Source organism: Dendrobates tinctorius, unplaced genomic scaffold (genome assembly GCF_039654945.1).
Source record: "Dendrobates tinctorius isolate UK_male_01 unplaced genomic scaffold, ASM3965494v1 ptg000022l, whole genome shotgun sequence".
Classification (NCBI taxonomy): Eukaryota; Metazoa; Chordata; class Amphibia; order Anura; family Dendrobatidae; genus Dendrobates; species Dendrobates tinctorius.
In genome coordinates, this window is record NW_027361690.1 from 7,472,766 (window position 1) to 7,499,055 (window position 26,290).

General features: G+C 41.4%; 1 protein-coding gene across 5 annotated transcripts in view; it reads left to right on the forward strand.

Annotated features, from left to right (window-relative positions):
- The window catches only part of MYO5A (myosin VA), a 231,956-nt gene that overhangs the window by 182,604 nt on the left and 23,062 nt on the right, over positions 1–26,290 (forward strand). For 2 of the 5 annotated variants that reach the window (XM_073568412.1, XM_073568411.1), the window contains exons 21-34: positions 176–415; positions 511–759; positions 2,369–2,462; positions 5,427–5,572; positions 5,652–5,765; positions 6,662–6,805; positions 7,277–7,330; positions 8,826–9,053; positions 13,639–13,739; positions 16,697–16,777; positions 22,660–22,858; positions 24,181–24,255; positions 25,096–25,189; positions 25,419–25,565. In XM_073568412.1, coding sequence (XP_073424513.1) covers positions 176–415; positions 511–759; positions 2,369–2,462; positions 5,427–5,572; positions 5,652–5,765; positions 6,662–6,805; positions 7,277–7,330; positions 8,826–9,053; positions 13,639–13,739; positions 16,697–16,777; positions 22,660–22,858; positions 24,181–24,255; positions 25,096–25,189; positions 25,419–25,565 — 1,966 coding nt within the window. The remainder of the gene's footprint in view (positions 1–175; positions 416–510; positions 760–2,368; positions 2,463–5,426; positions 5,573–5,651; positions 5,766–6,661; positions 6,806–7,276; positions 7,331–8,825; positions 9,054–13,638; positions 13,740–16,696; positions 16,778–22,659; positions 22,859–24,180; positions 24,256–25,095; positions 25,190–25,418; positions 25,566–26,290) is intronic. The other 3 variants (XM_073568413.1, XM_073568414.1, XM_073568415.1) reach the window with 3 other exon arrangements.

Here is a 26,290-nt window from a genome sequence, read left to right on the forward strand (position 1 = left end):
CACTTGCTGATGGTAAAACTACAACATTTTTGCTGCTCTCATTGAAAATTTCTGTAAAAGGGTGCATTTTTACCAAGATTGTAGCAACAAAAGCGCAACATGAGCACCACAATTATAAGGTGTCAATATTGAGGTATGTGAAAAGTTACTAATGACTGTCTCCATCCACCTCCAGATGCTGCGGATACACAAAGCCATCATCATTCAGAAGCACGCCCGCGGCTGGTTGGCTCGTAAGGCTTACAAGAGAAGCATGACAGCCATTGTCTACCTGCAGTCCTGCTACCGCCGGATGATGGCCAAGAGGGAGCTGAAGAAATTGAAAATTGAAGCTCGCTCGGTCGAACATTACAAGAAACTCAACTTTGGCATGGAAAATAAGATCATTCAGCTGCAGCGTAGAATTGATGAACAGGTAACACTACAGTGTATGGCCGTCTTACATTCTCTGTTGTCTGGCCGTCTGTCTCTTGCTATTTGCTAGGATCATTCTATCTCGTGTGTTTTCAGCATAAAGACAACAAGTCCTTGCTGGAGAGACTGACGCACCTAGAGGTGACCTACAGTACTGAGAAAGATAAGCTCCGAAGTGATGTCGACCGCCTGAAAAAGTTTGAAGAGGAGGCGAAAAATGCCACAAACCGAGTGATTAGCCTGCAGGACGAGTTAGCCAGGCTTAGGAAAGAACTTCAACAAACACAGAATGATAAGAAGATGATCGAGGAGGTCGCCGACAAATACAAGACTGAAACGGAGAAGGTATGTACTGGAAAAACTATAGAAAAAATGACACCAAATAAAGCATTATCAGCATTGGAAATTGTGAAAAATAGATAATATCCTATGTGTTTTATTTTTTGAAAAGATGGAAAAATAATACCATCCAGCTCTATAAGCATATTTTGGAACATTGAAAATGGGTTGTCTCTTAAACAATATACATCCATTGTCAACATGTTATCATAATTACTAACCCATATCGGTCCCGAGAACTGTGGAGTGGTGCTTACTACCATGACATTCACAGGGCACTTAAAGAAGCACTCCCATCAAATTTTTTATCTTCTTAATATATTGCAGTCATCGTATTATATGGCACTATGTACTTAGAAATTGCTCATTTTGCCTTCCTATCCAGCTAATTCTTCTCTTTTCTTTGCTATGTGGAGAAACATGAAGTCTTTTCCCTACATAAAATATTCCCCTCTTCACCTCCTGACCCTGCTTCTCCTCTCCTCCCCCTGCCAATGACTTTTGCAGTGACTTATGAGTCATGCAGGGAAAAATGACCTCCTGTTTCTACATAGAGCTTTAGATTCAGCTGGTCAGTTTTTAATCACATGATGTCATAGACCTAATGGAAGAGAAGAAATAACTGGGTAGAAAGGGAAAATGAGCAATTGTAAGTGCACAGTGCTATATAATATGATTGATTCTTTAAAGTCCCCTGTTCTTCAGATGAACTGGGACTCGGTGGTGTCTCAGCAGCCAAACCCAGGGTGCTTATTATTTATCCTGAGGATAAACACCTTTATGTAATGCTGTATAGTGCTGACTTTAAGGAGGAGAGTGGGAAATGCCTAAAACGGCGTCGGGAAGAAGACTGCTTTTTGTCCCAAAAAATAAATGCTTGACATCATGATGTTGCACTGTAAGGCTATGTGCCCACGTAGCATTTTTCAAGCGTTTTTTTCCTGACCAGAAACGCATGCGGTTTTTAACACGCGTTTTTGACGCGATTTTCAAGCGTTTTGACATGCGTTTTCCTATGCGTTTTTGCAATTACAGTGTATGTATGCGGAATCGCATGCAATTCCGCACAATTAGTGAACATGCTGCAATTTTTTCTGCTAAGCGTTTCCGCAGCGGAAAAAAACGCACCATTAGCACAACATGTGCATTTTCCATTCTATATTACATTAGATGCTTTTCTTAAGCGTTTCCGTAGCAGAAACGCTTGTCTAAAAGCGCTGCGGAAACACTTAAGAAACGCACCGTGGGCACACAGCCTTAAGCAAGCAACTTGCTTATATGTTGCTTTTTTTGTGAAAATGGAGGATGATTAGACCAAGACAGAGCAATCTTAGTGGTTTATGTACAGAGTATAGCTCATTTGCAGTCTGTAACGATCTTCCACTCTTTTGATGTGCATACAATAATTTCATGGATGAAAAGCAGAGTCAATGTCTTGCCGCATTTAGTCATTTTTACCCATAGGAGTATCACTTCTTGATCCCACAGTCCAACAGTTCATGCTCTGCTGTTATTTCACCTACATTGGATGGATCTTACCTTAGTTTGTAGCTTTCCTACCATAGTCTTCTGAAGACAGAGATAACAATTTTGCTTTTCTTGCTTTATTTTGCAGCTCTTGTCAGAACTCAAAGAACAGAACGCATTGTTGAAAGCAGAAAAGGAAGAGCTGAATCTCGTAATTCAGGAGCAAGCCAAACGAATGACCGGTATGTGCTGATATTACCATAACTGTCTAAACATTTCAGCTTCCTAATGCACACATATCACTGTTATCACTGTTCACCTTGAAGCTGTTATCTCATTAGTGAAAAGCCCTATTAAAATCCAGTCATACCCCTTTCCACACCCCTGGCCAGGAGAATCCTAATTTAGCCCTTTCCATAGTGCCTCAGCAGGAAAAAGCAGTATTACATGGAAGCCAATCATGTGAATGGTACTCAGTGCAATCCAGGAATGACTCCGCTTATATAGAGCAGATCTCTAAAGCCGGCCATACACATTAGATGGCTGTCAGCAAACAATACGTTGGCCCATCGTTTGGTCGACAGCCAACCTGGCCAACTCTCCCGTACATAGGAGTGCTTGTCCAGCCGAGTTCTTCAGTGTTCTCTATGAGAGAGCCACAAGCTGACGTGTCAGCCCCAGCATCTTATCTCAAGCTTAACAAAGCGATCGACCATCTGAAATAGGACATGCACAATCAGCAACTCTCTCGACTATCAGTCATCTGGCACCCCCATACACGTTAGACCGCCGGCCGAACCCATTCATATCGGTGACTTATGCCCACGTTATTCTAATGTGTATTGGAAATTTAAGTTTATAAATTGATGCAAACCTTTGCTTAAAGCTGATGTAAGTGACCAGGGCTTTGCCTTTCTACATTTTCTGTTCTGTCATGTTTGATTTCGTGCAGAAATGTAACAAATTTGTTAATGATAGTACAGTGGGGGAAATAAGTACTTGATCCCTTGCTGATTTTGTAAGTTTGCCCACTGACAAAGACATGAACAGTCAAAAATTTTAAGGGTAGGTTAATTTTAACATTGAGAGCTAGAATATCAAAAATAAAATCCAGAAAATCACATTGTATAAATTATATATATTTATTTGCATTTTGCAGTGATGTGCAAATAGTCTCATCAAAGAGGACAAGGACTAGAACTATTGCCACCTATTGGAGGTAGCAATCCTAAAAGTCAATGTCGACCTTTTATCGAGCCTTGTCACATGACTTAGCCAAACTAGAAACTCAGTTTGAAGACAGTGTTTCAGGATACTACCCCTCGTCAGTGCAAAGTGTGAGCTCTGGTTTGGCTGTGTGAGAGGCGTCTGACCGATATCCAAGAAGTATCTTTTCTCCTTGCGGATCTCACACTTTGCACTGACGAGATTTGCGCACATGTCAGGAGGAATTTTGACCCACTCCTCTTTGCAGATCATCTCTAAATCATTAAGATTTTGAGGCTATTGCTTGGCAACTTGGAGCTTCAACTACCTCCATAAGTTTGGGTCATAGGCAGTATTTCTCTTCCTCCAAACACGGTGAGTTGAGTTAATGCCCAAGATCTCAATTTTTCTCTCATCTGACCACAGCACCTACTCCCAGTCACTCACAGAATCATCCAGGTGCTCATTGGCAGGCTTCAGATGGGCCTGCACATGTGCCGCCTTGAGCAGGGAGACCTTGTGGGCACTGCAGGATTTTAAATCTTTACGGCGTAATGTGTTAGCAATGGTTTTCTTGGTGACTGTGGTCCCAGCGGCCTTGAGATCATTAACAAGTTCTCCCCGTGTAGTTTTAGGCTGATCTCTCACCTTCCTCATGATCAAGGATACCCCATGAGATGTGTTTTTAAATGGTTCCCCAGATCGATGTCGATTGACAGTCATTTTGTATTTCTTCCATTTTCTTGCTATTGCACCAACAGTTGTCTCCTTCTCACCCAGCGTCTTACTTATGGATTTATAGCCCATTCCAGCTTTGTGCAGGTCTATGATGTTGTCCTTCACATTCTTAGAAAGTTCTTTGGTCTTGCCCATGTTGTAGAGGTTCGAGTCTGACTGATTGAGTCTGTGGACAGGAGTCTTTTATAAAGGTGACCGTGAGACAGCTGTCTTTACTGCAGTTAACGAGTTGATTAGGAGCATCTAACTGGTCTGTGATTTTCTTGATTTTATTTTTGATATTCTATCTCTCTATGTTAAAATTAACCTATTCTTAAAATTATAGACTGTTCATGTCTTGGTCAGTGGGCAAACTTACAAAATCAGCAAGGTATCAAATACGGTGTGTCCATAAAGTCATGGTGCACTTTTGACCAGTCACTGGATAGCAGGAGGGGTTCTGTTAAGCCATGGCCACCACGATCCCCAGATCTGGCGCCCTTAGGCTGAGTGCAGACGTACTTTTTGGCCCTGCGGATTTTTCCGCGCAGAATGGAAGAAATCCGCAGGTCAAATGACCTGCATTTTTCCTGCGGATTTCTTCTATTTTTCATGCGGTTTTCTTGCGGTTTTCCATTGTGGGTTTCCCCCTGCGGATTTGGTGACAGGGGAGATGGAAAACTGCACAAAAGAAGTAACATGCTGCGGATTTTGTACCGCGGAAAAATCCGCAGCGTCTGCACAGCGGTTTTTTTTTCCATTGATTTTAAGGCTACTGTACATCACAATGCGGATATGCAACGTTTCTGCGTGGTAAAATCCGCTGCGGATCCGCTGCAAATCTGCATCGTGTGCACACAGCCTTAGACTTTTGGGGCTATGTGAAGCAACATGTGTACATTGAACGTATCAACGACATTAATCACTTAAAGCAGAGAATCACAGACGTTATTCACTCTGTTACACCAGACGTCCTTCACTATCGTTTGGGTGTGTGTAGGGCAACAAATGGAGCCCACATCAAACTGCACTGTATAGGAATGAAACTGGGAGAGTTTTTCTTTTATTTGGAGCAGATTTTACATTTCTATCGTTTTTTTTGTAGCTTTCCAGTGACTGGTCAAAAGTGCACCATGACTTTACGGACACACTGTACTTATTTCCCCCACTGTACATCCGGATATTTCTCTACACACTACATTTCACGAACTAGAAAGTACGGTAATTCAGAAATGGATGTCTTGTTAATCTTGACTGTTTTTCTTTTCTCTTGTATTTGCTAGAGGAAATGGAGAAAAGGTTGTTACAAGAAACAAAGGAGCTTGAGCTTGAGCTGAATGACGAGAGGCTGAGATATCAGAATCTGCTCAATGAGTTCAGTCGCCTGGAGGAGCGGTATGATGACATTAAAGAAGAAATGACCACCATGGTAGGTTGGCGAGACATTGTGTATAGCAGAATATAGACGAGAGTAAGAAACTGCTCTGATGTTACCATTAATACTGCAGAGCCTTCCGAAGCCCGGACGCAAGAGGACTGACTCTACACACAGCAGCAATGAGTCTGAATACACCTTCAGTTCAGAAATCACAGAGTCGGAAGACTTCCCATACCGGAATGAGGTAAGACTAAAATGAGCAGGACTTGGTGTCCAGGTGAAGATTGCCTTGGAATAAGCTAGTGTCATTGCAGAATGAGAAGAGCAAACACCATACACAATCGGGCCAACCCTAGACGGTCATTCATTACAATGGCCACCATGTAATGTTCATCACTGCTCATGTTTTATTACAGCTGCACGGTGGCTCAGTGGTTAGCGCTGCAGCCTTGCAGCACTGGGGTCCTGGGTTCGAATCCCACCAAGGACAACATCTGCAAAGAGTTTGTATGTTCTCCCCGTGTTTGCGTGGGTTTCCTCCGGGCACTCCGGTTTCCTCCCACACTCCAAAGACATACTGATAGGGAATTTAGATTGTGAGCCCCATCGGGGACAGTGATGAAATGTGTGCAAACTGTAAAGTGCTGTGGAATATGTTAGCGCTATATAAAAATAAAGATTATTATTATTATTAAAGTTGGACCATGACTAATCACCACAGTCACCAAATGCTTTTCCATAGAGATCATTGTAACAAGCTTCACTGCTAATCCAGCTCAGTCTTACAAACGATTTAAAACAATTATGTTATTTTATACAGATATGTCACTTTTTTGTGGCAAAATCTTTAAATGGCCATTCAGCAATTTTGGTTAACCTGGCTAACATCTGATGTGTATTAAATATTTGGCTAAATGTCATTTTAGCATCTGCTGGAAATGGACAGGGCATGTTGAATTGAAACTTATTTTTTGAGTCCCCTGGCTGTCGGTGTCTGAAGTGTCTCCTTCTATTTAGAATCTATGCATGCTCAGTCAAATTGAGCTTGCATGTGTATGGATATTTTAGTGTGATGGATGTGCTGTTTATTTTAGATGGTTTAGTAGGACAAATATGTTATTTACTTTTGTCATTCTTCAGGAGCCGGCTGATAAGAAAGCCCCTCTGGACATGTCCTTATTCCTCAAGCTTCAGAAGCGTGTTAAAGACTTGGAACAAGAGAAACAAATAATGCAGGATGATTTGGATAGAAAGGAAGAACTAATCAATAAAACAAAGAGCCAGGTACCTCGATTTACTTGAACACTTAGTTTTATTATTTTTAACAGAGTAGTCCACTAGCCATCAGATAGTATCATATCGGTGGCGGTCCAAATAATATGTAGAGCTCCGTACACTGTTTAGTGCAGAACCAAAGAGAACTGGAGCTCCGTTCATATTCAATCGACGGATGCCATTGAATAATCTGGGAATTGCACACAATCTCTTGCCTTTGGGAGATTCAGTGTTTCAATATGTGAAACTTCTGTTTTTCCTGTCCTTTGTTCACCTTGGAGATGAGTTTTGCCAGAGGTATCTAGCAGAGTCTTATCCCACTTTTAGTCACTGCAATAAACATGAATGAAAAGCCCAAGAAAGTGTAAATCTTTCCTGGAAAGTCGTGGAGATTGCTGTTGACTGCTTTCTGCATGGCTAATAAAAGAATTGAAACAGTTAAAATCATTCCAATCTATTCATATTTTTTTTTTCCCCTAGGAGGAAGCCAAATCACCAGTCCGAGGCACAGAACTGGAGTACGAGTCTCTCAAGGTAACAAAAGGGATACTCAGTGCTACCCAGATTTATGGTGTGTTCCACAGCTTACCATTGACAATGTTGATAGAAATTACTATAAAATCCAAATTGTGGCTTCTTTGGTAGAAACTAAACAGACATTTGCTTTAAAGTAGGTGCTAATCAATTTGCACTTCCCATTACATCAGCCACAACAGTGGCATGGGAGCAGGAGAACCGCCTCTTACCTGATGGCATCTGTGACTCTTCCTTTGATTAGCCGGCCTGGCGTCATGTCACATGTGCATCACGCCACAATAATGACATTGTGCCAGTGTCCCTAATCAAAAGAAGAGCTGTGGATGGGACCTGTGAATACATTCACCCCTGCTATAATAGGCACAAAAAATGACAATGCAATCTTAGAATTTACTATGAACAAAATGATTTGTCTAATAACCAATTGACAAGCCACTGGTTGGTAGATTATTCCCGTACCATAACATAGATTATCATGGTGATCTTCAGCCTTTTGTCAGTGCACCTGTGACATCAGAAGTGGGGCTGAAATACACAACTCTACTACTTCCTGAATCAGAGTTAACTGATCCCAGTGTTACTCCTCAGATGCAGTGGTCAATAGCGACTGCTGCATCTAAGGTGTGTGATAGATGGATAGTGTTTCCTCTGCCGATCATTGCTAAGTGATGTGATCATAGAGCTCGGAGAGGTTGCCAGGCCAGCTGGGGGTCAACAATGGCCTCAGACCTGCCAAAGCTATATGCCGACAAGGCTATTCCAAGGGCATTTTTTCTCCCATGGATTTAGGTATCCTATAAGTCCTTGTCCAACCCCTTAACAAGCTTGACTGTCTTTCTGGTAGAGAACTGATGTGAAAGCAAAAAAAAATAAAGTATTGCCATGAATGTGCTGACCAATAGAATAAAGGTAACATGATGCTGTGTGAATTATGTAGTATTAAATCACAATTGCCCCAATTCACCAAGACCAGCTTTGTACACTCCGATTTTGATGAGGAGGTGTGCTGGAGTTACACACTTCCGATTTATGAAGAGGATTTGTGGCATAGCAAACGTTACCTCTTTTCATGAATTTCACGAGGAGCAGTTGTCACGTCCCATCCTGCCCCAGCTCCACCTACTTTGGACTAAAATATGGCGTGAGAACACCAAAAGTCGCTAAATTTTAGCACAGCTTCGAGTTGCGCCATTTTGCAAATTTTTAAAGGTTTTTATATCAAAATACTGGTGTAAAAGCTTTCATGAATGAGTCCCAAAATATCCAACGGCAAGATGGCTGTCTTTTTTTTTTTTTTTTTTCCTTCTCTCTCAAAACAGTTAAGTTAATAAGTTGTGTGTACCTCAAAATACTCCCATAGGAAAATGTCTCATCCCATAAATAAGGTGTCCTCTTAGTACTGTGTCAAAAGAAAAGAAAGTCCATAATGAGTTCCTCTTTCAACTTACTCCAATTTTTGTCACATCACTTGTATTCTTTCCTTTACTATCAGCGTCAGGAATTGGAGTCGGAGAACAAGAAGTTGAAGAATGATTTAAATGAGTTAAGGAGAACCATCACTGAGAAAGTGTCCCCGGATCCGTCTGGGCCAGGAGCTCCAGTATATAAAGTGCTGCTAGAACAAATGACCTCAGTCAGCGAGGAATTGGAAGTGCGGAAAGAGGAAGTGCTCATTCTCCGCTCGCAGCTAGTGAGTCAGATGGAAGCCATTCCACACAAGGTGAGCGGCGTCACTTCTGCTTACTCAGTGAGCCTATGGAACGAATTGTGGCCAACTGACCGTTGTGTGTTATCTCTTCTACTAACCACGATATACACGAAAACCAATATAGGCTATACTGTAATTATAAAACTGAAAGAAACGAAGATAGTTTCCGGCACAACCAACTGCATAAAAACTAAGTTTATTGCATTAAGATAAATCCATAAAAGTCAAAAACTTCAGGTGTTGAGGTTTTTAACTTTTATGGACTTTTCACTTGCTTCAATAAACTTAGTTTTTATCCGGTTGATTGTGCCGGAAACTACCCTGTTTTTTTTCCTCGGTCAGCTGCAATCACCAGAAAGGTACCCACTGGTTTTTAATTAATGCAACGGATCCATGTGTACTACCAGCGTGAACAGCTCCAACCTTCCCCCGTTCCCTTACCTCCTTATTATAATACATGGTGGTCAGTTACACTTACCAAGCCTCCAAGTCTGCTATGGTATTCCTTTATAGTCGAATATATACAAATATATGCTTTTATCAGTTTTGATTTTAAAATCTGCAAATTTATGCAATTATTCTCTTGCTTTGCAATAATTCACCATATAATGGCCCCTTCATGTCCTTATGAAAGGCAGGGCGTATTCCGTGGCCACCAGTATTATGAATGATTAGCGAAGGAGAACTTCTGTGATCTTGAACAAATGTCCTATTAGAACCAGGTGTAAACATTGCAAATTAGAGATGCATCCTGCAAAGGAAAAGATGGGTGAAAAATGCAGAAGATAAGACCTAAAATAGCGGCGTTCCACATATACACACAGAAACGCGTATTCTAAAACTTTACTTGAAAGTGTAGTCCTTTTCAAATTCTACTAGGCCTTTATTTCTGTTGAATGTCTGTTGTGGATTCCCACCCCAACTTCTCCACCTTTAGGAATAAATTCTGTAAATTTTCACATTGGATTTTTCTGCTAAGAAAATATGTCACTTGTGATTTCCACCTTGAAAACAGAGCAGTTTGGTTCATTAGTGAATGGAGTTTCCAGATTATGTTTAAACTTGGTTTTCCTTTACGTGCAGTAGTACAGTGTTATGTACCGTGCCTTTTCTTACTGATGTTTTCTAATTAAGGTATGTTTTTTTCCTTTTTTATTTTTGTGGTTAATGAAGGATGACAAGGTAACATTTGCCATTGTTGCTGCCTTAGCTTTCTGCATGTAATGCAATAAGCTTTTACTGCTGCTGGTCCATTGAGCAAAACCAGACTTTGTGCTGCCAAGTCCAGTGCTTCTTGTGTTTCTGTAATCCTTTTGTTGAGTGAAGTCTCTAATATGATGAATGACCATACAGTCAATGCAGTCATCTGCACCTCCTATTGTAAATCATTGCAACCAATAACTCATTTGATCCATCATCTAGGAGTAAAATGTAGTTTGGTTGCCAACTTTCAAGCTTCATTATTGTGTGTTTATGCCCTGTGATGTGAAGTCTCTACTGATTGAACCTCTCTTGTCAAGCAGAAATAACATTTTTATCGGCTACTGATCCGTTGAAGGGGTTCCATCTTTAACATTTTAAAGGCCTAATACTTGGTCTATGTAAAAATATAAAAAAAAATCGACATTGCTTACAGGTCTGTGGAGTCAGTAAACCAAACCTCTGACTCCTCAATTTCCCTGACTCCAGACCCCACGGCCCTGGTCACTACTAAACATGTACATAAAGTGCAGCACAGATTCATCTCCACTACGACCCCACAGCCCTGGTCACTACTGAGCATGTACATAAAGTGCAGCACAGATTCATCTCCACTACGACTCCACAGCCCTGGTCACTACTGAGCATGTACATAAAGTGCAGCACAGATTCATCTCAACTACGACTCCACGACACTGCCTCACTACTGAGCATGTACATATAGAGCAGTACAGATTCATCTCAGCTACGACCCCACAGCACTGGTCACTACTGAGCATGTACATAAAGTGCAGCACAGATTCATCTCAACTACGAATCCACAGCCATGCCAAACTACTGAGCATGTACATAAAGTGCAGCACAGATTCATCTCAGCTATGACTCCACAGCACTGGTCACTACTGAGCATGTACATAAAGTGCAGCACAGATTCATCTCAACTACGACTACAGAGCACTGCCTCACTACTGAGCATGTACATAAAGTGCAGCACAGATTCATCTGAACTACGACTCCACAGCACTGTGACGTCCGTCTGGTGCGAGTCTGAGCTGCAAGTAAGACAACACCCCGAGAAACCCCAAGACCCTTTACCCCTATACAGGGATCTGGAATTACAGCGGAGCCCAAGAGCCTATAAGAGTAGCGGACCAGAGCAGGACGGTCGCCAGAAAGGAATTAATAAACAGGACCGAAAACGTAGTCAGGAGTCCAAGTCAAAACCAGGCGGGCAGCAGAGGTACAAAATTGGCAGGCTGAAGCAAAGTCAAAATCCAGGCTAAGGTCAGATTCATAAACTAGGAGAGCAGCAGAGGTACAAAATCGGCAAGCTGTAGAAGGGTCAGAAATCCAGGCTTAAGGTCAGAGTAAAGAATAGCAATTAAACACTAGCACACTGGGGAAACCAAAACTATATCTGGCAGCTTGCAGGACAGGCTCCAAAGTATTTGAAGGATAAGGCTATCCCTCACAGGCTCACAGTCTGATGACCTCATCTGGACCGCCCCCAGAACCTGGCCAGATGGCGATGCATCAACCCCTTCACCTCTGACAGAAGAACGAAGCCTGCGCCCACCAGATGCCTGCGCAGGAGCCCCTTCTCTGTCACCACCATCACCCACAGGAGTAACACGGCGATGCCCAATGACAGAGGTATGCGTCAAAGGAGCGGACTCACATGAGCACATAGCCCTCCTATCGCCGGCATCCCCAGTCGAAGAAGTCCGGTGCCTCCCAGTGGCCGAGGCAGGAACGCCAGTCCCCGAGTCCAACGATGACGTGATAGTCCGGCGCCTCCCAGTGGCCGAGGCAGGAACACCAGCCCCCGAATCCAACGGCGACATGAAAAGCACTGCCTCACTACTGAGCATGTACATATAGTGCAGCACAGATTCACCTCCTCTACGACTCCGCAGCACTGATCACTACTGGGCATGTACATAAAGTACAGCACAGATTCATCTCCACTACGACCCCACAGCACTGGTCACTACTGAGCATGTACATAAAGTGCAGCACAGATTCATCTCCACTACGACTCCACAGCACTGCCTCACTACTGAGCATGTACATAAAGTGCAGCACAGATTCATCTCCACTACGACCCCACAGCACTGGTCACTACTGAGCATGTACATAAAGTGCAGCACAGATTCATCTCAGCTAAAAGCTGAGATCCTTAGATCAGGAACAGAACAGAAATTTATAGGACATTAAATCCAAAAATGTGCACTGAAACAATGCAAAATCGCCCAGAGCACATAAACAGAACCATAGAAGCAATTGGTTTAGTTAAAAATAATTTTTTATTAATTACTATTAAATAAACCAATTAGTAAAAAAAGTCATGTACAAGGTGCCTCAAATAAAAGGAATACAGCCACCAAAATGTAATGAATGGACATATCAAGTACAGAAAATCTCTAAATTTACAATAAAAACATGTAGAAAATGGTACTGGATAATTATACAGACTTGTTAGCACAGAAAAAAATATAATTGTGTGCGCAAATATACACACCTGTTTTTATAAAAATCTCCCACAAGTTCAGTTTGCTAACGGATTATAAATAGGACATTTCAGAACTTTCTTAAATTCTTATGAAAACATTGACAGCACATCCTGCATTGTACTACTGTACCCAATGTATTATATATTGTCAGTCCATTTTATACCAACTCCACCAAAATAGACACCAACTCGGACCCCACAGCCCTGCTTGCTTACCCCCTTTCTGCTTTGGCACTGTCTCTTTGATTCTGCCAAGATGTCATGTTGATGTAGCTCAGTGATTGGCAGCAGCGGTCCGATATTGTAGTCATGATGTCACTGCTGCAGCCAGGGCAGTGCTGGAGCAGCAGGTTGTAAGTAAGGCTTATTTCATTTTTTTTGTAAATAGACCAAGCCTTTAAAAACAAAAAAAAATAAAAGCTAGAACCTTTAGAAAGTTTGTTTACAATAGATAGATATTATTAGTACGGTTCATTGCACTATTGCCAAACATTAGTCTAATAACTGTTTAAATGATGGAAGACATGATGAAATTACTTTCTTGATAAATGTTATCAGATGATCATATTGACTGCAATTGTTTATGAGCAATTGCTATGTTTCTGGACTAAGTATCTCAGCGATCACTAAACAATTGTTTCCACGTGTATTTGTTTTTAAATGCCAAACGTTGCTTTAAAAAGCTTGATAAACTTATATGACTTTGGCCTCTATAAAGAGACTATGGTTTCATTAGTTTTCCGAAAGTATGGTGGTCCATCATAAATGTATTACTGCAGATGACAGGTCCGAGCTACAGCCCCCCCCCACTGAATAGAGACAGACCCTTTCCTTGAGCAGAATTATTTAGATGTGGTAATTAGGCTTTATGCTTTGTTCCTTTAGGACACTATGACAGACACGTTGCCTATATCTGAGGATGTAAAGAAAATGAAGGACCACAGGGAGATTGCTCAGGCTTATACAGGCATGAAGGAAAGCAACAGGTGAGTTATTACCCTTAATCATACTGCTTTTTGCTAGTTATAGCTAAAATCTGTTTAGATGTTTGTTACCTTTTATTTGCTAGACCATTGTTGGTATATGCACCAGCATCATTTATTATAGGGGTAAGAGATGTGATAAAGATAAAAATTATAGTAGCAGTTAGCATCGTGACTTATTGGCATTCTTATTAAGTATTGACAATGGGATTTAAAAGGATTGGGCATTTTTAGTTTTATCAGGCCCAATCCTTTTGTTCTCCCTGGAGATGGAAGCAGTAAATTTGTGTAGTCTGCAAAGTGCATCTAATTTAGAAGATGCTAATAAGATAATATAAGTGAGATCCAAATAATTTTACAATCTATTACTTGATTGAGTTGACAGATGTGTGTCAATATTTTATGAAATCTAATTTAGAAATATGCAACAACAAGCAAAAAAGGGTGATCTTGCGTGAACTGCAGCTAGGATATAAGATCCACCAATTTTTATCTGTCTGTGTATATTTTCTTTTTGATAAACAACCACTCATCTTTTATGCTGTTATCTATAATAATAAATGCCCTAAGCAGCTTCCGGTTGTAACAACTTCCGTCCAGTTGTAACCGGTGACGTCACCGCACACCTCTTTCCATGTTAACCCTCAACACACACACTCCTCTCACCTTTCACCATCTCCACTCACTCTTTCACTCCACATACGACCCCTTCTCTCACTCCATCTCTCATACTCACGCCGTCATCGCCGCTGATCCACGATCCCCGACATCATCTTCTGTCGGCGCCATCCTGGATCCAGACGTCCTCCACGCCGGCGACATGTTCTTGTGGCGACGCCATTTTGGATCGGCGAAATCCCACGATAGTCAAGATGGCGTCGCCGCAAGAACATGTCGCCGACGTGGAGGACGTCGGGATCCAAAATGGCGTCGGCGAAATCTCGCGAGATTTCGCCGACGCCATTTTGGATCCCGACGTTGTCCACGCCGGCGACATGTTTTTCCGGCGACGCCATCTTTAGTATCGAGGGATTTCACGATACTCAAGATGGCGTCGCCGCAAGAACATGTCGCCGGCGTGGACAACGTCTGGATCCAGGATGGCGCCGGCGGAAGAAGATGGGGATCGTGGAGCAGCGGCGATGACAGCGTGAGTATGAGAGACGGAGTGAGAGAAGGGGTCGTATGTGGAGTGAAAGAGTGAGTGGAGATGGTGAAAGGTGAGAGGAGTGTGTGTGTTGAGGGTTAACATGGCAAGAGGTGTGATGCTATCGCATCCTCCCGATGCGATAGCATCAGGCCATAATCTAGTACTACAAAATAACGAGCCGCACATTTGAACCCGTTGACTTGATGGGATTTTAAAGTGATGTGTGCCAACATTTAGAAAAATGAATGTGAACAGACAATTCATATTAAGTCTCTAGGAAAGTGCTTTTTCTTGACAATTTAAAGCCATTTACTGATAAGAGCTTTACTCCTGTCTAATGTTTTTGGGGTATCCAGCTATGCATCTCCACCACTGCTTCTGTGAATGTGCGCACAGACTGTAGGGGTGACAACAGTGCTGCTGCCACTCACAGGACTTGGCGTTACAGGGCTCGAGCAGATGAGCGGAGTGATTGGCTGCAGCGCTGCTGATCTGACTTTGCCTTTGCAGCCTTACACATTTACGGAGCAGTGGCTCAGGGCACAGTGAGAAGGTTGAGTATCATCTAATTTAATTATTTTTAACATTGTAAGGACGAATTATTCTTAAGAGCATAAAACCCCTTTAAATCCATGTTTTCATTTACAAGTATGGTCCTCAAACCTTAAGCAATGTATCCGATGGATTCTTGGCTACATAACTTTTTAAATGACTTGCTTACTAAGTATCAAGGTGGCCATGCACATTATACATAAGTCGACTGAACAGCAGTATTTAGAGGACTTGTCAATCTTATGTATTTGGTCTTAATTTTTTGGATTATTTTTCCAAAAAGATTGGGTATATTGAATTTTAAAATGTCCAATCTTTTTTTCTCTCCTTGGAAGATCATCTACATTGGTTAACAACTTGTTTTGTCGAGGATTGTCACCTTTTCTCCTGTTTTTAGTGTCCTTACTTTATTGGGTAATATTATAAATGTAATAGTTTTTTTTGTTTATAGTGCCTTAGATTATATTTTACTGGTTGTGATGATTGTTCTCCAGTTGTTTGGAGTATATTGGAGTATATCCATCCACCACAATCCACCTCCTAAGGCTAGTTTCACATTAGCGTTTACGGCCGCCGCTAAGCCCCACCCCCTGCTGCACCTCCGCCGGTAGCTCCGCCTACGGACGCATGACGCTGCATGCGTCCTGCGTCCCCTATCTTTATCACTGGGGACGCAGGCCGTGCGCAGTATGCGTTTGGCGGCGCATACGTCCTTTTGACGGTGCGCCGACCAGCGCCAAACGCAACCTGTTGCAATTTGGTTGCGCTCGGCGCACCGTCAAAAGGACGCATGCGCCGCCAAACTCATACTGCGCACGGCCTGTGTCCCCAGTGATAAAGATAGGGGACACAGGACGCATGCAGCGTCATGCGCCCGTAGGCGGAGCTACCGGCGGAGGTGCGGCAGGGGGCGGGGCTTAGTGGTGGCCGTGTGCAGCCCTACACTGCGGCCGTAAACGCTAATGTGAAACAGGCCTAAGACATTACTTAGACTTTTGTGTTTTTTTTCTAAGTTTCTATTTGTCCATCTAAGAGCACAGATTTTTGTCCGGCATCTAGCACAGCAGGGGCAGAGAGAAATATAGCACCCCAATAACTATTCTTTAAGATTTATCGACATTATTGTTGACATTCAATAATTCTTGAACCATCTTGTTTTGTGAAGCCAGATATTCACTTCTTTGTTTTATTTTCATCGTCTTCTTCAATCCATTTTCTGTTTCACTATTCTTTTTTTCTTTTAATCATTTTGAAAAAGAACCCCACCGCAGGATTACCATACGCTGAACGAGGATGGAGAGCTCTGGCTGGTATATGAAGGGTTAAAACAGGCCAACAGGTTACCAGATTCATCACCTTTGGGATTAGGGATCTGCATTTTGCATCTTACTAACATCGGCGAAAGCTTAAACCATGCACTAAATTGGAAAGATCAATACCGAACATGCTGAAAAATGACAAATTTGGCTTTTTAATTTTCTGCCTAAATATTTCTATTACTGATGCCTTCGCCAAGATAATTGCAACCTAAGAGCACATGACCCAGAAATTACACTTGATTGGTGCAGGTTTAACAGCGCACACGTGGGTATTGCGGTGGGTCTCCGCAGTCGAATGCAGTTTTTCCTATTTTCTCTCTGGGTTTTGTTTGTTCTCCGCTTCTTGCTTTAATTGGTACAAGGTTAAATAAGATGAATACATCTGTGTCTTATACCCAGCAAATATTGCTTACTGCTGCCTAATAAAGCTTTAACTTCACCGGTAATGGAGTTGGGTTGCCTTTCAATTTACTATTCTGCAATAGATTCTCTGTGGGAGATTTATTTATTTATTTTAGCGGTGCATTTTGGTGGTGGTTTTCTTTATTTTAATATCCTTCACTAAAACGTAATAATTGAAAAATCGACTAAATTAGAAATTATTACATGTAAACAACTTCCTTTAGTCCTTGTATTTTCATGGCATATAGGAATTTGGAGAGAGTATATTGAGACTTTAAATATTATTCTCCTAGCTTTAAATAGGCTGTATATTGGATCCTATAATGAATGGGCAGCCAATGTAAGGACTGGCGAAGAGCGGATGCGTCCGAGTACCGATTAGCCAGATGGACGATCCTGGCCGCTGCATTTAGTATGGACTGGAGAGGGGATAGTTGAGTGACTGGGAAGCCAATTAATAGAGCGTTGCAGTAATCCAGGCGGGAGTGGATCAATGCTACAGTGAGGGTTTTTGTTGTTTCCATAGTGAGAAAAGGGCGGATTCTAGAGATGTTCTTTACGTGTAAGCGGCAAGAGCGGGCAAGGGATTGTTTATTGGATGTGAAGGAGAGATTGGTTTCAAACATAACACCCAGACAGCGCGCCTGCTGCCGGGGTGTTAAGGTACTGTCACACTTAGCGATGTACCAGCGATCCCGACCAGCGATATGACGCGGTCAGGATCGCTGGTACATCGCTAAGTGGTCGCTAGTGAGCTGCCACATAGGCAGATCTCACTAGCGACATCGCTGGGGACGGGGGTCGCTACTTACCTGTCACACCAGGCGATCCTGCGTCCTCCCGCCCGGCTCCTCGCGTCGCTCGTCCTCACAGCAGGAAGCGCCACAGGAAGCTGACGACGAGAAACAGTCCTGAACGTTCTCGCGCGATCAGCGATAACCAGCGGGGGAGCCGGTCGTAGGTAAGTATCAGACACAGAGATATCGCTAGCAATATCGCTATAACGTCACTAGTTATAGCGATATTGCTAGCGATATCTCTTAGTGTGACATGCCCTTTATTGTGGTACCACCCACGGAGAGGGAAATGTTTAATTTCATTTAATATCTTGGGCTCTGTTCATACGTCCGTCCTGACATTCTATTTGTCTGCTCATATTCAGGACTAGATAAGTAGAGCAAGTAATCCTTTATATCAGTTATGACAATGCAAGCAGAGGGGCCTCATTGTCCCCTAGTTGTACATTTTGGGTGTTTTTTCTTTTTTTATACCAAGTTCTCTAGCTTTCTATTTTTTGTTTTGACATCTATTTTTTTTTTTTTTTTATAGAAAGAAAAAATAAATTTTAAGGCCAGAAAATGTTTTCTCTTCTAAAATCAGAACCCAGCTGGACGCCATAATAAAAATAAGCAACAGACAAACAGAATAATTGATCCTTTGCATCATTTATGCAAACACAAGCAGAGGGTCCCCATTGTCCGCTAGTTGTACATCATGATTGTCTGTTTCGTTTGACCAATTTTTTTTAAATTTTTTTATTTATTTTTTTTAATTACCAGAGCGGAGAAAAAATACCTTCTGAAAGGAGAGACATATCTTCCATTCTAAACGGAGAACTCAGACTGACCTCATAATGAGTTGCGCCTCTCTTTTTCCATATTCGTAACTGGTGAAATGGATTAGTTATTCCGATTGTCTCTTCCTAAAAGAGAATGGCACAGTCTGTGTAGAAATATAACAAATCAGCTCAGTGATGTCAGGGGTAATCGCAGTCCTGCCTGCAACTCTTGTGAGTGCTCGGAAGGTGAAGGCCACAAAAAACAGGAATCAGAAGGGAATCCAGCACCACAGCGTGCAAAATATTGGTCTCTCTTATTTAATCAGTACCAGACAATGTACAAAAATCATTTATTTTTGGTACTTGTTCCTGTAGCGATGCAATTAAAGAGATTAATATTTTTCAATAACGCTGTGGTGCTGAATTCCTAAAGGTATGTGCCCACGTTCAGTATTGCCAGCACATTTGTAATTGCAGCGGATTTTTCTGCTGTTTATCTGATGCAAGTGCTGATATATTGGCAGGAAAAATGCAGCATAAAATCTGCCTATTTTTTAACGTATTTTACATGCCTTTTTTGTTGCATTTTTTCCTTTTAGAGTAGGTGAAAACGCCGAAAGATTTGACATGCTGCAGAATAGAAACTACTTCAAATCTTCAAGGAAAAATGAGACTTCAGGAATAGAATTCACTTTGCTGGTACTAGGAAATGCTTCAGTGTTTGTGACAAATCTGCACAGAAAAATGCAACAAAAAGCAGCAAACACTTAACTTGTGCCTGTACCCTAAGGCCACATGCACACTTTGAGTATTGGGTGAGGTTTTTACCTCAGTATGTGGAACAATCCGGAAAAGTATAATAGAAACACGTCACCACTTCTGGATTTATCACCCACTCCTGGTTTTGGCTTACAGATACTGATGTAAAAAAAACTCACCAAATAATCAACATGTGCACATGGCCTATGGGTGCATGTACTCTTGACAATTATCAGGACGTGACCGTTCCTATAACCGCCATTGTAAACAGGCTGCCAATCCCCCGACGAACATGTGAAATGATATTTACTTAAAATGCATCATCATGTGTACATAGGACATGCGCTGCCGAGAACAGTGGTGTTATATGGGCACAGAACGATCACATTGAAGCAGCACTCCGGAATGATATCACTATGTATTAAACACTGGTCACCGTCTTTTTCTGTTCTCGGCGCCGCTCCAGTTGTCGTCAGCTAGTTGTGACTAGCCAGATCGCTCCAGTGTTTGCTGGACTGGAAGTCACTAGAATGAGGCTCTCATAGAGGTGCATTGGGAGCTACTGACTGTTAGCTGTGACTTTTGGTCAGTCAGGAGCTGCAGTTACAAGATGGCAGAATGAGACCAGAGTGGCAACGGGAAGGACAAAAGATGGCGGCTGGTATGTATTTTACTATAGGGAGGAAAGAGACATTAGTGATACCAATCCGGGGGTGAAATAAAATGCTGGATTGGTGCTTTAACGACAATTCTCTTTGCTTAAAAGTGTGGTCGTCCTGTTTGAACTGGCAATTAAATGAGCACTGTTCCGCTTGTATCTAGCAGATCAGCAGTCGTTTAATGCAACAATACCTTAAAGGGGTTTTTCCACAAACAAAGTTAATTTTAATCAACATTTTAATCAATAAATCCACAAATGGATGTGTTTTAAAAAAAATGTCCCTGTGCTAAGATAATCTTATAAATGTGCCCCTGCTGTGTACTGTCTAATGGCTGTGTCTGACTGTGCAGGACCATGGTCTGATCATACCACAGCTACTGGGGACGGGAGGAAGCAAAAGAGTATACAGGCAGGACAGCACAATATTGCAAATGGTTATTTTTTTCAGGTAAAACATTGCTCAAAAACAGGCATGTTTTGCCTCACAAAAAGAATCCACTGTGATCCCAAGCTGTCCCATCTGTATACGCTGTTGCCCAGTAGCTGTGGTATGATCAGACCATGTTCCTGCACGGTCAGACACAGCCATTACACAGTACACAGCAGGGGCACACTTATAAGATTATCTCAGCACAGGAACATTTTTTTAAACACATCCATTGTAAAACTTATTATTCCAACATCTATTAAATAAAGGGATCTTCTCACAAACACGTATATTTTAAGTAAAATGGAACAGAAAAACAGAATGTGCGATCAGACAGGTGAACAGAGCCTTATGTATATGCTAAATTGTCAGAGCTTTCAGTTTCAGGCCTGAAGCCTCAGATACTCATGAGAACAGTTATTCTGTACTTTGCTGGTTCAACTTTGTTATAGGGACATTGTATTCATGAATTTCCTCATTCTCCATATAGACAACAGCAGAAACAGCAGAGCGCAAAAAAACAGCTGTCGACAGAGGACCGGTTTCTTCTGTGTCCATTTATCAGTCTTAAATTACATTTATTAAGAATATTTCCTTATCCGCTTGGACCAGTGCTTGTTTCAAACTATTTGAAGGGTCGTCCTTACAAATTAGTCTAAAGTTGCTCAAAATGTCTGATTTCTGCCAGAATGAACGTCCATCAGATGAAATTTAAAGAGGTTTTCCCACAAACAAAAGTTACTTTTAATCCATAGAACATGGAATAATAAATTCCGCAATTGGATGTGTTTAAAATGTTCCTGTGCTGAGATAATCTTATAAATGTGCCCCTGCTGTGTACTGTGTAATGGCTGTGTCTGACCATGAAGGAATATGGTCTGATCATAACACAGCTCCTGGGAAGGGGAGGAAGCAAGAGAGAATTCAGACAGGACAGCATGATTCTTTCTTTGACGTAAAACATGGTTTAAAAACAGGCCGTGAAATGTTTCAACTAACATAAAGAATCACCTGCGATCTGACGCTGTAATTTCTGTATACTCTTTTGCTTCCTCCCCTGCCCAGGAGCTGTGGTATGGACAGATCATGTTCCTGTATGGTCAGACACAGCCATTACACAGTACACAGCAGGGGCACATTTATAAGATTATCTCAGCACAGGAACATTTTTTAAAAACACATCCAGCTGTGGAACTCATTATTCCTAGATGTATTGATTAAAATTATTATTTTTTTTTTTGTGGGAAAACCTCTTTAACATCACACAGTCCTCATAGCCGACAGATCGTCGTAGTCTCAGTAGGACGTGGCCATGTTTACACTTTTCATCCAGTAGTCAGATGAAAGATCTGTAGTCCACAAACTGTCTTTTTAGAAAAACAAATTCACCAGAACATTGCATAATTTTTTAAATTCATTTTATATAGCATGTTACAAAACGGAAAACTAAAAGAGTTAGAGCAAGAGATGCAATCTATTAAGTGGTTACATATACAGAAGTCATATTCTAACAGCATGGGAGGGGACATATACATGGAACAGATAATTATTGAGGATTCTCCAGCTAGATAAGACATCAGGACTGATTATCATAGACCAAATGCTGGAGGCATGTTAGTAAAACAGAACACGCATAACAAGAAGGAAATGCAACTACTGCGATCCTTGATGGTCAGGGAGAAGAATTGCGTTCCTAGCTAAGAATAACAAAGATTTGAGTGTAATGCTGCCAATGTTTTGCGGCTAACAACCCCAATAATGCCAGTTTAGGTTAATATTACTCCACCTTTAGAGCTCCATAACAAGTGTGACTGCAAAATTAACATTGATAAATTTGCCTTTATTTGTTGCAGTTTACTAATGGTTGTCATATAAGATGTGTTTGGACTGCTAACCATAATGATTTGGTTCTGTAACCTCCTTAGCTTTTCTCTGCCCTTCTCATATGTTCTGTCCTGAGTGGCAGCTGTAACTGGTGTGATGGGTTTCGCAGCATGCAGTGCTGAGGGGAGATGGAGCTTTGCAGCTGTGCTTCCTTGTGAAGGATCTTAAGGTGTGTATGTTAAGTATCTACCTTTTACTTGCTGGATTATAGGGTTCTAGAGACGCAGCTACAAGCTCAGAAGAAGACCTATGAAAACGAGGTAGAATCTCTGAGAGGAGAGATCCAGGGTCTTAAGGAGGAGAACAATCGTCAGCAACAGCTCCTTGCCCAAAATCTTCAGCTGCCCCCTGAGGCCCGCATAGAAGCCAGTTTACAGCATGAAATCACCCGGCTGACAAATGAAAACTTGGTATGTAATAAAAAAGGACTGACCTTGACCTTACACCTGACCTCCTGCTTCAGATCACTATGCACCATAAATCATTCAGTGACATTTGTATAATCATTGCTTTCTTCATTATGCTCATTAATCTCGTGTAAATTTATGGTTGCGTGTAGCTAAAATAAAAAATAATGTAGGCAGTCATTAAAAATATCAACAAGCTGTCTCCAGACTTTAGTTTCCATGGTACCAGACTACAAGTGTACCCTACGTAGTCTCATTCTGCTGTCGTACTTTCTCATAGTCCCACAGTTCTGGAGAACACACATTGGGTAAATTTAGCCAGAAGTAGCGGCAAGATCCTATCCCAATATGTAGTAGGGTAATAATATTAGCAATTACTTGTTCTTCTTATTCTCTGTCACTTACCCCATGTGCAGGACATTGCAGGACCTTAGGTATCCATGGTTACGACCACTCATATAGTAACCGTTCGTTGCTAGTGGTCGTATTCATGGATACCTAAGCTACTGCAATGCCCTGCACATGGGGTAAGTGACATTGATTAACAAGAGAACTATACTACTGCTAATTGGAGGTATTCGCTAATATTATTATTACACCTACTACATATTGGGATAGGATCTTGGAGATGGGAATAGCTCTTTAACCCTTAGTTGCGCCAAGGGTTATAGAGACTCCAACTTAACAAGGTTTTCTTATTAAATACATGGATACATAGAATAAGAGGATATTTTTAATCTATTTGCAAAGTGGCTCTATTTTAGGTGAAAGTGTAAAAAGCAAAGTACAAAATCTTTGTAATATGGACATCCCCCTATATGTTGTGCATAAAATATAAAGACGTATAATGATTAGTTATAATAAAGGGCAACTTTTTTTTAGCAGTTAATGTTACTTCACATCTAGATTAAATAGTAGAAATCTAACCAGTAAAATGAGGTTGATGCTTGCCAAGTACTAGTAATGACATGCAGAGTGTTTCGGGGCCACACTTGGCTACTGAGCCTTCTGTTGGTATAGGATAGATTATACGAAGTATCCAGAGTGGTACATGATAGTATTGCTGACCCTTAATGTGGCCTAGCATTGTTGGAAAGTAGTAAGAATCGGAGATGAAATATATGCAGACGCAGAGCCGGAATAAAGGGCATTTCTACGTCTTTCTGGCACAACACTTGTTGATTAGACTTGTGTAAGAATGTGAGTTAGTGTTATATTTGACAAAGCCTTATGTACAAGTGTGTTCCACAGTCTTTGGACATGTTAACGTTTATTAAGTAAGCTACAGCAGAGAGCGGCTCCATCCATTCTGCCTGTTTTTTCAGTATTTTGAGGAGTTATATGCTGATGATCCAATGAAGTATCAGTCGTACCGGATTTCATTTTACAGACGGATCATTGTATGTAAATCATGGACCTGATTGTTCTGTCGCCTTAGCCATGTCCTAGAGAACTAACAGTAATTCAGGCTGCCTGTCCAGTGGCGTTTGTGTGACGAGGCTGCGTGCTTTCATTACCCCACAGCTTTCCGTCTCATCGTTTCATGTCTTCATGTTGAGTCCTGTGACAAATGCACATTTTTGTACTAACTCCAGCTAAATGCAAGGCTGCATGCTGAGTGCCCCAATCACATTATGTGTATAGTGCTACGCTCTAGATTTCATTAAGGTTATTCCAGCTTGCGAATAGAGTAAGTATCTTTTAATTTCTTCTAATCCGGTGATTTCTTTCTACTACTAACCCTTGTGTTATTTGCTATGACCCTTGGTGATATATATGCAATGCCCACTGGGCTCTTTAGCCATCACTCAGACAAATGTCTGTAGTTTGAAACAAATCTTTTTGTATCTTCTATATGTATAATGTGTGTTTTACAGGTACATATTAAAAGATTTGTTTTAGACACTAAGCATTTTATGACACCCATCAAATCCCATCAAATATGATTAATGTTATAGGGGTTATCAGGCGCCACTTCATCTGAAGTGAAGGGTGCAGATGACATTACAATCCATGGCACACACCAGGCAAGACATGTGCCCGATGTACACTGCAAGAAGATCGTAAAATGGGCGTTCTGGGGAGCACTCCTCCATTATATTCTTTCAGTGTAAATGCAACTGAGAGCCATTGCATGGCGCTGTTAGTTTCTTTCTTGATCTTCAGCCATGTTTTTTACTAACAGAATCTGGACTTGTGTAATAAGGGTGGTGTCATTAACAGAATGTTATCATCTGTAGGACCTAATGGAACAACTAGAGAAGCAAGATAAGACCGTCAGGAAGCTGAAAAAGCAGCTGAAAGTGTTTGCAAAGAAAATTGGAGAGCTTGAAGGTAACACTACAGAGTTCAGATGAATTGTTGCATAGTGTGAGATGGTACCATTTTCGTATTTCATTTAAGGTCTCTAACTAGGAAGCTTCCCTTTCATATGTTACCTTATTTAGTTTTTTGTGTATATTGCTGATAGACACTGGTAACAATTACCACTCACAATTCACTGGATGATTTGCTAACTTGTTATTTTATAGAATTATAATATAAGCATTCCCCTTTTCTGTAGTTGGTCAAATGGAGAATGTGTCTCCTGGTCAAATAGTGGATGAGCCGATACGTCCACTTAATATTCCCCGAAAAGAGAAAGACTTCCAAGGAATGCTGGAGTACAAGAGGGAAGATGAGCCGAAGCTGATTAAGAACCTTATACTGGGTAAGTTTTAAGTGGTGATTGTTACTTGGAGGTAATATACCATATGGAATAACTGTGTTAATTTCTTGGGAGCACTTGTTCATGGTTCTTACTGTCAGCCATGCACATGGAGAAGATATTACATTTCAAAGGCTGCTGGCTTCTTTGTAAAATCGGAAAAGGCTGTAAGACTACAGTACTGTAATAAATCTGTCTGCATATCAATAAACTTCCATATCAATCATATCTCCTCTAGAAGTGCTGTCTTGTATGTTAAAGGGGTTTTCTAGGTTACCCAAAAAAATTATATAATATAAATTATCTGGATATCCCTGTAATAAACTCCAAAACCTCCTGTAAACTTTTATTTTCATTTTAGCTTCCATTCAACCCTCTGTAGCCATCCTTGTAGTTTTTATTTATGTCCCGAACTTCCAGTCTTTTCTTCCTCTGTGTCTGGACAACATTTCCCTTGAGGCATAGTTGCATCTGTCCCACAGCTTAGTCACCCCCCCCCCCACCTCTCATCAGTGAGACACCCACTCCACCTACAAAGAACCATTTTAGAGATTCCTATATAGTCTCATGTAGCATAAATTGTTGCCCATGCTGTTTCTCGCACCTAACATGTTCATCGCACTTTACCTATCCTGACACACTCCTGCTCCCATAACGTTACAGGTGCTTACTCTGGCACCACACAGGTTGGATAAGTCGTATAATGTAGTCATTTATTGTAATGTAAT